At 42.7% G+C, this 12,697-nt stretch overlaps 1 protein-coding gene across 1 annotated transcript in view; it reads right to left on the reverse strand.

Moving 5' to 3' along the window:
* Window positions 1–12,697, reverse strand: part of TMEFF2 (transmembrane protein with EGF-like and two follistatin-like domains 2) — a gene marked incomplete at its 5' end in the record, with an annotated part of 124,764 nt that overhangs the window by 20,529 nt on the left and 91,538 nt on the right. The window contains 2 exons of the mRNA XM_008945989.1: window positions 10,683–10,742; window positions 11,918–12,066. Of these exons, the coding sequence (XP_008944237.1) occupies window positions 10,683–10,742; window positions 11,918–12,066 (209 nt within the window). The remainder of the gene's footprint in view (window positions 1–10,682; window positions 10,743–11,917; window positions 12,067–12,697) is intronic.

Below are 12,697 nucleotides of genomic sequence, written 5' to 3' on the forward strand. Positions count from 1 at the left end.
TTCTGCTGCTTGATTTTAGAACAATGTTTTTTATTTAATCCCTTCCCATCCTAGCTAGATTGAAGTACACTTCCATTATTAAATGAAATTGTAAATGAAATACCCCGGGGAGGGGGGTGCTTTTGATGTACACCTGACACAGCTTTAAATCACAGACAAAACAAAAGTGAGAGATTAAAACCATAGGGAGAGTTTTAATTTTTTTTTTCCTCCTGAAAAATATTTTGCCATTATGTAATGCTGTCTAAAATGGCTAAGGCTGGTGCTAGCAGCAGTAGGCAAAGAAATGCATTTTGATTCAGTGGTGATAACATTCTGAAATGCACTGCCACTGGTTCTGTAATAGCACATTTCGTTTACAGCTGTTCTATTTCCACAAGAGAGTTTCACACTAACTTAATGCTCATGAGGACATGGTAAAATGACAGCCTGGGTGTGTAAAAAGTCCCCTTGCTAAGCAGGTAAATGCTGCTTTTCAAACCTGAGTCATTAAGGGTGCTTCCACTTGCTGGGTGGTACAGATGTGCTGGGTTTCTCCTGAGTGCAGAGAAACGCTTCTATGCACAGATGTGGGGGAGAAGGTATAGCTGACACAACGCTGCATCTCCCACAGCTTTTCCTACTTCCCACAAACCATTTCCTTTTTTCTTAGATAACAATTTTCTCTCACTAGTGGTTTAAGTGTCTCATACACTAAATGTTAAGAAATATAAAAAGAGTAGTTATGTCGCTTTGCTCAAACAATCAGAGCAAGATGTGAGTTTCAGCAGATGTAGTCAATGAAAAGAAGTGGAATCATCAGCAAAATGAAACTGATGTGCCAAGATATTTGTCTGTCTTTACTCAAATCTATTAAACCAGGCAAAAATTGCTGCTTGTCAACATGTAGTCTAATTCTGAAGGTCTATTAAAAATAAATACGCCAGTTCCTTCTTTTCTTCCCCAGCTGAATTTCTCCTCGTTCCACCAGATGCATTTACACTTCCTGAGTCTAGGTAAAAGCCTTTGTTATCTTAAGGCTCAGGTTACCCTTTCACGTGTCTAAATGATCAAATTATCTTGTGTTTGTATTATAATTTGACATGATGATACTCCTTCTAGAAGAGATGATGTTTCAGTCAGTTCTAAGTAGCAACTTTCCTTATTACACAACTTATTTATTACAACAGTCATGCTTTCATCTCATGGTATTTTGACATCTAACATTTCATAAAGAATGCCAAAACATCCCATGAAATAAAATTCTGAAGAAATTCAGTTCTATGAATATTTAAAATTTTTTTATTTTATTTTACATTTCAGACTAGATCAAACCCAAATATTTAAATGTTGATGTTTTCTGAAAACAGATATTCTAGCATCTCATTATAACTTTAACTCTCAAATCCTTAGGAAGGCTCTGTAATTCCTAACAGCTGATTTACAGAAACTAGACTCAAAATAGAGCTGCTAGGCATAAAAATACACTGTGGTACTCCTTAACAGCTATAAACTGCTTCAAACTAGTGTCATGGATGGCAAACAGCTGCTGTGCACCATCTTGAACAGCATCCTTCAAAGATGGCTCTTGAGCTAATCAAAGTGCCTGGAGCCCAGATGAAGCGTAGAACCAAGGGTGCGTGAAATTCCTCCTCATATCCAGACAACAGGATTAACTTTCCCAGCCTGTTCCTTGGGGAAGACTGGCAGAGTCTTGTCTCAAAAACTTTTTTAACCTTCTTGTAGGGGAGGCAAGGGGATCGAGGAGAGAAAGATGCTATCAAGAGGGAAACACCTTCACCAAGATGTCAAAAGGCCAAAGACAATTGGTACCTACAATCTTCCTGGCATGTGGTTGGAGTGCTAGGAGTTACAGACCAACACCTAAACCAGCCATCGTATCAGGATATCAGAAGAGTCACCTGTGCCACCACTCTGCATCACAGTAAGGCTCAGACTGTACCTACACTCTTTTGCTGGTCCTACAGAAGAACCACATTGCATGTTTTTTTCTAGGCCCCAAAGGGAGAAGACTCTAATTTCCTTGCGTATTCTGATGTGAAGTGGGTTTGGGGATGTCTGCGGTAAATTTAAGTAGATACTTGTGAAAGCCACTTCAGACTCTTCCTTCATCGTTAGATGGAGTTAATATAGAGCCCTGTTATTTAATGCTGGTATATCTCAAAGGAGGTGCATATAAGCAGGGGGTATCTCATCTGAGAAATGTCAAAGGTACAGTATTAGCTCGGTCCCACAATATGATTTAGCCAGATAAAAAATGACCTGGTTTTGATAACAGTAAATCCTTCCACAATGGCAGAGCCGGTGTGCTCTGCGGGGTCAAGTATTATGGTACATGTTCCATATGGCTAAGGCAGCTGAACAGTGGTTGTAGATCATGTTGCTAGACTGTCATTTCCAAAAAACTCTGAAAACAAACGTTAGGAAAAAAACATTCTAGGAATGGCTTTAACTAGAGCATAACAACAAGCATGACTGAAAACCATGGAAGTGTTTTTCTGAGGGTCCCTTCCTGCATTCATTTCCTCTGGGTATCCCTTGCCATTAGAAGTCCTATTTAGAAAGAAGGTATCTGGTTAAAAACAGCTTCAGAAATCAGGTACAATTCAAGTTGTGCTGAGTTTTAAGGATCATATTTTTGTATGTAAGCAGCAAAGTGTCTTTTGTTTCTAAAAGCTCTACTTCCTTTTGAGCTTACTCATTCTTCTGATCAGAACACAGATACTGAGCAGAGGGCAAAGAGATCAGTGGGTACTGAAAGGCTCAAAATTTGCTCAGGAAGATGGGTTTCTATGCTCCAAATAAGACAAAACGTATGTAAATGATACATGATGGATTTATACACTGGGACACAAAAGGAAGAATCTGTAGGAATGCCTACATGAACTCATCTCTGTTGAACATACAATTTCTGTTTTCATCCACAACCTTTCATAGAATAAATGCTACAGAAGACTTAGATGCTTAGATGATATCATAAGGGAAAAAGAACCAGCAAGGCACACAGGTTTAGGGGAGCAGAGGAAGTGAGAGACAGCGTTTGGAGCAAGCTTCATGAACTCTGCACAGTTCTGATGGAAACCCCAGATGGAAAAAACATACTTGCATTACAAACTGCACCCTCACCCCAAAGCCTGGTGAAGCTCTATATCTGAATCCATTTCCGGGACTTAAATACTCCAAGGATGCTGACAACAGTAAAATAGCCTGCTCAGATTTTGTATTTTTTAGGCTGCTTTTGCCACTATCAGTGTTACAAGTTGTTACTTGCTCTCCCTGCTTATTTCCTACAGCTCAAGTTCTTAGCCTGGACACACTGAATTTTCAGGCTACTGAGCTTCCACACAAATCAAACAGCTTTCTTTATAATGTTCACTCACAACATTACTGAATTTGTTTATTATGGGAAGAAAGCACAAATGAATTCTGCAACTTTTGATTCACATTCAGTAGTGACTAAATTACAGGCTAAGCTTTAAAGGCACAAATGGAAATGCTCTTTTTCCGTGAGCTACATCAGTCTAGGTAAAGAGATGTCTAGCAGTTCACCTGAGACCTAATTTAAGTTTTAATGATAACCATTACAGGTTCCATGAGCACGACACTGGGAAATCATAAGTAACAAAAAGGCACAATTTCTCTAATTATAAAACTACAAAAAAACCCCAGAAATCCAAAAAAACCAAGGCACATTTTACCAAGCTCAGCACACGTGATTCAAAGTTACAGGAGAACTCACATAAAAAGTGAGATATTCTCTTGAGGCTGGCAGAATAAATGAGCAATATTTCTCTCTCCCTATTGCCTGTTCTTAAGATCTCCATAAGCCTGTTTTGATTTTGCATGCTCCTCAGGAAAAGGCTGTTAGGAGTAATTGCTGTTAAATCACACGGCGAGGTGCTCCAGAGTGCTGCAGCTTCCTTCCTGGCATGGGACTTGTTTGTGAGGCTATGATGTGACCTTTACAACATGTGTCTGTCTTCTATTCCAGAAAAATTATGTAGATTTCAGTAAGATGGAGCCACGTAGGATCTAAAGATATATTTGAGAGCGTTCTATAGATGAAAACACTTGGGGTAGCTTGTGATGCAGTGCTCACCACTAATCGACTGCAAATTTTTCATATTTTAGAAATAAAACATCCAATCCTCCTGATGACACAGAAAAATGCTGGAGTAGGAATTTCCGCACTCCGCCTTTTGAAAAACAGCAGTTAAATTACAAAAAGAAGTCGCTGCAATTTTTCATTTAAAATAGCACCCAGGACAAGTGAAGGTTTGGGGGCCAAGTGAGTAGTTTGGACTGACACTGCTGGCTACTCTGACTTTAGTTCTTTAAGATTTTAGTTCTGACAGTAAGATTTATTAACCTACCAGCTGGCCTCTATCTTTACTTTTAAAATTTTCTTTTGGACATCAACAACAGTGGAGGAGCTGCAAGGCAGTGGAAGGTCTGGAAACCACCGTGCTATCAGAATACAGTGACCTCTCACCTTTGAAAATCACTTGGAAGAAGCCCAGAGTAAGAACAGTTTTCTTATCTGTGTTTTATAATACTCTATAAATTAAACTAAAGTACACACAGTTATTATTCCCTAGTAGGCACTATACTACTTTCTGTGACGGTAAACTTGACTTTGATTTTGGAAGCCTCCAGGTTCCACACAATGAACTGAGACATTTCCTCTGTTCTACTTTTCTAGCAGGTGTGCCTGGATTAGGTAGACAAAGCAAGACAAAAATGCCTCTTCTCCACCAGATTCTATTAGAAAATCCTTCTATAAGTGAAGACCTGCTCTGTTCTTACACCATCTTGAGTTTATGTGCCCCAGACTTATTTCCAGATATCTATGTTTCTGAATGTATCTTAAAGGACATTCAGGCACGTGGGGCATGATATGATGACATCTCCCAGAGGGAGATGCTCTCATTGCTTCCCTCGAGTCACAGACCCCCAGACTGCACAGCCAAAAATAAAAACTACACTGGGGTTCTGTCTTTGTTTTGTAGAGCTTGTCTGCCACCATTTGTGGACTTTCCCTGTGCATGATATTTTTGTGTATTCTCACAAAACCTTGGACCTGTCAATGCAACTAACAATTGCAGCAACATTTAAAAGCTTCCTATTTTTGAAGAACTGTATCAATTGTATTATTCCTGTATTCCCAAGCATGCCTATGTGTGCGAGCACAGGCAGAGCCCGCAGCTAGACAGCATTCATGCTGCCACACAGCTGTCAAAATAGTAAAATGTGCTTTTTTCCATTTTTAAGTGATTTGATGGAAAAGCAGGAACGCTTCCTAAATAATCTGTTTAGCATGACAACCTCTGACTCGGAGTCTGTGGAATCCAAAGCCAAGCCAATCTGCATATGCCAGGATGCAATTTCCCCAGTGCTTTTCCAACGCTGCAGACGAGAAAAGGTCCCTCTCTAGCTGTGATGGATGCTTGGTGCCCAGCTCTATGTCTCACTTGCTAATTCCATTACGAAGAAAGGAAAGAGCAAAACTGCATGATAGTTTATATCCCATAGCTAAGCTCTGGGGCTTTATTATTCTTCACCAGTTTAGGAAATGGCTGACATAGTAGTAGACACAACATTTAATTTAGAGGGACAATGTCAAGTGGTTTACAGTCAAGACTTAACCTACTTTGAAAATGTTATTATCTGGAGGAGGAATCTAGTCCAAAGTTCTAATTTTATTCCTGAAGGGGAAAAAAAAAAAAAGTCACTGTCTATAGAAATCCAGTGTTGCTGCTCTGGTTCCTGGCTGCTCTCCAGGCCTGTTACAGACAATGAAGACGATGGTGATGGAATTTGTCATCAGCCTGTGAAGAAGCCCAGTGCTTCTCAAGTGCTGGGTCTGTGCACCACAGCCAGGACTCCACATTTTCTTTGATAGGCACAGCTTGCTCTCCCATTCAAAGGGATTAGAAGTTAGCCATGAAATGCGGCAGGTTTTGGTAAGGTTTTAGGAGTTTTCTCCAACGTAAATATGACGTTGTATTTATTTTGGAGTCCAAGATTCTTGGATTTTTGACGAGACTCTCTGAAGAGTCCAACACTCTTCTTGGAGTGGGCAATCTGTGGTGGCTCCCATGGCCTTGCTCCCACAGGCCTGGCCCAGCCAAGGGAAGATGAAGTCTTGACACAGATGGATTTTGCCCTTTTTGGTGCAGCGTTCAGTTTGCTTGGGCAACACAGCCATCTGCCGGATTGCTCGCCCCAGCACCTCCGGCGGTGCCAGCGAGGCCCCGGTGCCAGCAAGCAGTCTGACAAAGATCCAAGACTGTCACGTAGATTTGAAATCCCATGGGAAACAGGGAGGGAGAGCAGGCAACAGAGCAGCCGTGAGCAGCCGTGCAGCATTTTGTGCTCGTTAGCGTTTCCCAGGCACAGCGACAGCATCAGCAAGAGAGCCCTTGGACTAGCCAAGACTGTAGAAGGTTGCCAAGGGGCAGTTTACCACCACTGAGGAACCCCAAAATACAGCTCAAACTGACCATTCGCAGATGCACATTTTTCACCAAAGGAGACTATTTGGGCTGAAAATGCCTCTTCCCCTTTTCTATCCGCTGCACTGCTGGCGTTCGGCTGCTGAGACTTGATCTAATCAATGCTCATAGAGGGAGGTTTGTCTGGCCTGGAAGATGATATTATTGAATAGGTCTATCAAATTTGTCAGTGTCTTCGCTGACAATTTTCATGAATATATAACATTGAAATATGGCTTGTCCATACTGACTTATTCTTTATAGTGCTCAAAATGGCTTGAAAAAAATCGCTGTAATTTGATAATGAGAGAGGATAAAATCAGTTAGGGGGATAATTGCTCATATCCAGATCTTAAGAAAGGAATATAAATATTGAAGAATAAAAATAAATAGGCAAATGAATAAATAAGATGAAAACTCCTTGATTGCTTAGACTCTGAATGCTAAAATGCCACCATAACAGCCAACTTTGTTATACATATAATGGGGAAGTTCAAGAAAACATCAATCACAGGACTTTCAGCTCAAACACCACATTCCAAAACATACTTAAAATGTTTAAAAAAGTTCTTTCATGGAAATTGCAAGTTAAAGTGCATTTCTATTGGATTTGATGGAAAAATCTCATCCATTCATTTATTGACTGAAACCAAATCTTATTTCACAAACTTGATCAACATCAACAATCTGCCATTTGTTGAAACGACTGAAAATCCTCCCAGGTCTGATAAATATTTCGGAGTTTTGGGAAAATGAGAGGTCAGAATTGCACAAAGAGAGAGAAAAACAGAGGTGTACTGATGCTGTGCTGACAGAGCCATGGCAAGAGTACAGTGGTGAACCTGGAGAAGTGGACACCAAGAAGGGCCACCTACGGCTCACTCTCCCCACGTTTGCTTTGCTGAAAAGGGTGACACTGTTTTTAGCTCATCTCTGACATTAGCTGGGCATTATACTAGACACAAAAGTCAGACACAATCCTGGAGAAAATCTTGCCTGTGTCAAGCAAGAGCCCTTAAAAAAGCTTGAGGTGATGCAAACTTAAGGCAAGGACTCGCGCTCCAGAGGAACAAGAGCTTTGCAAACTGCTAGATTTGTGTGTTATTTCTGAGTATCAATGGGCTTGAAAGAACAGGGGGGAGCAAAGACACTGATTGAACAGACGGTTTGAAGAGCTCAGTATGAAAAAAATCAGCTGGGTGTTGGGACTTGCGGTTGTTGCAAAGCTGCTGCCTCCCCGGGACCCCGCGCTGCGCGTGCGGGGGCGTTCATGGAAAAACCCACATCACTCAGCTACCACCGTTCCTGCAAAGAGCATTTGGCACTGCTGCATTAGCATAATTGACAACATCAATTATGCCCACTGCTATTTTCTCCCCTGGGAAAGCCAGTCCATACGAGTCAATGTTTTTAAAAGCGTGTAGTGCTCACGGTCTCAGTGATTTTTAGTACTGTTAAATGGTAGAGAATAAAAAGTATTCTCTGGAAAGGCTCAGGCTTGGGGAAATTGCTTCAAAAGCATGACGGCTGAGGAACTGCTGCTTTTTCCACACAAAGCTCCCCACGGTCAGGGCAGCATTTCCCTTCTGAGGAGATACAAAAGGGGGAAGAAAAGCAGCACATAGCACATTCCTGTAATACCCATCATCAAGTATTTCCACACCTGAAAGAACATGAGGACGGCACGGAGCTTCCTGCCTGGCAAATGCTGAAGCCTGAATGTTCAGCTTTGTAGTGCTGTTTTCCTCTTCACCAGCTATGCCAAAAGCCTGGAGTGGCTACAGCTTTGTGACACAGCAGTCCCTTTCCCCTAGGGTGTCCTGGCAGGGTCATGCCACAAACATTTGGGGACAGGGAGGCATGTGGATCCCTGTTTTCCCGTGGGATTCCTGTGCATGCACTCGCAACTTTCACCCTACATGCTGTCATTGTATGTAAAAATGAAATGAATTAAGCAAGAATAACAGTTTGGTGCACAAGAAGAAAACATCAGCTGGTCCAAGTGACTGTGTTTCAAGTTAAATCGATGGATGGTACCTGATGAGACCCACCCAGGGGATGCAGTGGGTGCACTTGAAAAGCACATTGGGGCCTGAGCCATAGCAGAAGCCATGAGGTGCTGCTTGCTAATGTGCAATGATGGTGCCTTTCTGTGCCAGAGGTACCTACTGGACCCCACTGCTGATTTAGGGTGTCTCCATCCCTTCCATGGCTTTAGGGGAGTGAGATGCCCTGTCTCCTCTCACAGGCCCCTGTCACCTCTTGCTGGACCATCTGTCCCCACACTCCTCCTGACCTCCTGGCACTCAGAGACCACCTCCAGTACAGACCCACTCCTCTGTGCCATAGCTCTGCTCTCCTCCCTGCCCAGTAACCCAGTTTCCGGTATTCCTGCTCGACTCCCAACCCCTGACAACATTTTTCTGCAATCAACTTTCTTCTACCCACCATCTCTCCTCTGAAGCGTGGGCTGAAATATCATCTCTCTCCCAAGTGAGAGCTGTTCTCTTCCTCCTGCCCACTTGAGCTGAAGGTGCCTTCTGTGCACCTCTTCCTGTGTGACCCATCACTTGGCTTTCTCTTGTCATCACTGAGATCTCCTCCTCCTCCTCCTCCTTCCTGCCCTTCCTCAACCTGCCCTTCCTCCCTTGATGAAACTCAGTTGCTTCATGCATCTCCTCCCTAGGTGATGTGGGTCACTGCCACCCTAAAGCTAAACCACCAGAGAGTAGCAGAGTAGGACAGGTTGCACAATATGTAAAGAGGGGCTGCAGGCCTTCGCCTTGACCTGGGGATGCCAGTCCTCTCCTTGGCCATCCAGTAAGGAAGGTAAAGGATTTAACACAACAATATTACTTGCCCTTATTCCTAACTTGAAATAAATCATTTTTGCCCACTTGGTCGTACCTCGTGCCCATCACAGGATACAACCTCATCCCTTCCAGCCTTTTAAGAAAACTGACTGCTGCCTCCCAGAAAAAAGCTGAGAGTAATGAAGGGTTTGGGGAAAGAAGACTGAAGGTTTTTCTCTCTTTGTCTCTCTTCTCACCCACGGAAGGTCTCCTTGGCAGCAGGAAACACCTGGACCATGGCTCATCTTTGACCTTTTGGAAATTAATCCCAGCATTTAGTTTCCACAGAAATGTCTAGCCTCTCTGCTTCGTGCTGCAGCCACCCACAGCACCTAGCACTCCTCTGCCTCACCGAGACATCATTTATTCACAGCTCTATGTTTTAATCATCATGCACCTTTTTTTAAGTAAGAACAGAACAATCATTTCTATCGTCTGGGCACCCTATTAACGCAGGGACATCATGTACAAAGGGCCCTCACAGGAGATGACCAGATGGGTTAACCCCTGTCAGAGGACACTCCTGGTAAGAACTGTTAAGACCTGTGAAACTATCAGCTGGATTTTACCTAAGCCATGCAGCAAGCTGCTCAGGCAAACCCTGTGAGCTGCACCTACTCTCTTTCAAACCACGAAAACATCACAAACTTAAGCAATGAATGCATCACCTGACCCATTTTCACAACACCTTCCCAAAGGCTGGAATTCTCAGTGTGAGCTGTGAATGTCTGCATGCACGTGAGTCCACACACACGCATCAACTCCAAAATCCATCCTCCTAGGCAAAGGGTGTAAAAAATGTTTCCCAAACCTCACTACATGGTTTTAATTTCAATTGCCATATAAGGCTATTCAGCCATTATATTTTATTGTAGCTTCTAAATAAATTAAAACCATTTATCACTTAAAAAAAATAAATTAAGAACCTTATTAACTTCATAGTTAAACACCGAGATGTAATATTATCTATCATGGCAACATTTCATGGTATGACAGCTCTGGGTTTTCACATTCTTAAACCTCTATATCGTGACAAAAATATGCATAATCTAGTGCACGGATTCAAGAATTTTCAATAATGTCTGCTAATTCTGGCAGCCAGTTTGCAATACTTATTTTTCACTGTCAGAACAGAATACCTGTGCATTGACAAAAAAGGAAAGAAGCCCGTTTAGAGTTTCCAGCAAAAGAAAGAATAATGTGAAGATGGTGTTTTCTTCAAGTAAACCAAGAAAACCCTACTAGAAGATGAGGACACCTCACCTTAGCAAACGGAGGAGCAAAGAGACTTAAACAGTTGCTGTGAATTGTGATTCTCACTGACTGGGGACCATACCTGCATAATCTGTTCTTGCGTAATGCCCGTCTTCTGATTTTGTAGTCGTCGTAGTATTATCTGTGGAAAAGAAATATGTTGAATTGTCTGGGGGCCCTGTACTTGATCCAGGCTTTGCCCCAGCTGCCAGTGCCAGGGCAAACAGAGCTTTGCTTCCATGCACAGCATTGCTTCTGGCTGCAAGGCTCTCCTGGGTCTTCCAGGTGAAAACAGCAGGATCTGGCTTTTTGGAATGAAACATGAAACATCTTCCATTAAGAAAACACAGGTTTTTTTTTCCTAACAATATGTGATAACAGATTGCATCTGGGATAAATATATCAGTATGAAGCGGGAGTTGTCATTTCTGCTCTATTTGAAGTAATTGGGGAGGCTTAATATGTACTCTGAGATGAACTGCCACGTAGGGCGGTTAACTTTAAAGAGAGAGGAATAAACTAGAATGTGTTTAATACACCTGTACAGTACGGCCTTGTAAGTAGATGTACTGAGGATTTATAGGTCAGAAGCTAAGGGGAAAAAAGCTATTAAGAGTCTGAGCCTCAGTAGACACTTTATTTACTGCAGCTATTTAAAGGCAAATTTTCTTCATTTTTTATTTTAGAACCAAATAGAGCTTTTAAAGTCAGCTCAAGGGTTACAGGTGAGGTAGGAGCCCATGAGCATGGCACTCATGGAGAAACACAGGGCTGCTGTCTTGAGCTGCTATTGGTAAAATCTCCTTCCAGGCACTTTTGGCATGTCATGTGCCCAGCACAGGTCATGTGGGAAACAACCACCCGTGCTGTTTTTGGGAGCTCGTGAAGACTCACAAGGTGGCTCAGAGCTGCTCCAGCTAAGAGAGCAACAGAGGATCCATCCTTGGTGACAACACATATCTGAGGGGCTCTCCTGCTACCTGCTCCAACTCTCACCTGGAGGAGGGCAGAGCTCTGGGCAAGCTGCTCTGGGCAAAATAAGGGCACCTGATTTTGAGAGCAGTGCAGGGCTGGCCAGGCCCCTGCTGCCGTGGGCAGGGTGTGGGCAGGGTGGCACACAGCCATCCTCACGCCTGGCCTGGCATCTGCAGCGTGGAGGGCTCTGCCCCCTCCCACAGCCTGCGCTCTACAGTACAGATTGAAAGAGTCTGATGGAAATGTAAGAAGTGCCAAATAAGAAGCCAGCCCCGGTTCTCTTTTTTTCCCTGAACAAAAATTGAAAACATTCTTTGAAATGAGTTTTGTTATGAGAGTTACCTTGACATCGACCCAAAGACATGACTTCAATTTTCTCCTGTTTCTGGCATGATGCCTCTTTGATTTGACATGCATTATCATAAGATTTCCCATCGGAAGCACAAAGAGGATTGAAGTTGGTTTGAGAACAGTCAATGTTGCACACACACCTGGAAAGATAAAGAAAGAGAAAAAAGAAGAGGCTAATATGAGAGCGTTTTTTCATGACATCATAAATACATCTCAGAAATAAAAGTGTTTGTATTTTCCAGACTGTACAATGCAAATCAACAGAACGAAGGGGGAAAGTTCCATCAAGAGGTCATTCGCGTTTCTGGATGGAAATGAAATGTGGGGAGAGGGGAGGGACACAGAAACGAAGCAAAAAGAAAGATAAAAAAGAGCGTTATACATGGAAAACTATGCCACAGCATTACCACTTGTAATTTCTTGTAGACCAAAGAACACCCAAGCAGATATGCAGATAATTCAAGCTGCTGTGCCCTCTTCCAATTAAAGAAGCCACAAAATTCAGCTCTGCTGAGGTGCTGCCCATGATATGTCAACCTGTATAAATGTGGTTTTATATTGATTTATAATTTAATTATGATAATAATTACAACACCTATAGGCACTTCGACCACAATAAAAGATGTGATACTGAAGCCTCAGCTCATCCTACTGGGATAAAGCCACCTGCCAAGACTGAGACTGTCAGCAGTGATGCAACTGCCCTCTCTGTGCCCCAGCGTGGTGGGATCACCCCCAGCTCCTGGGAATGGTGAGGCTACACAGCACTAA

The sequence above is a fragment of the Merops nubicus genome, unplaced genomic scaffold (genome assembly GCF_000691845.1).
Source record: "Merops nubicus isolate BGI_N331 unplaced genomic scaffold, ASM69184v1 scaffold4060, whole genome shotgun sequence".
NCBI classification, from domain to species: Eukaryota; Metazoa; Chordata; class Aves; order Coraciiformes; family Meropidae; genus Merops; species Merops nubicus.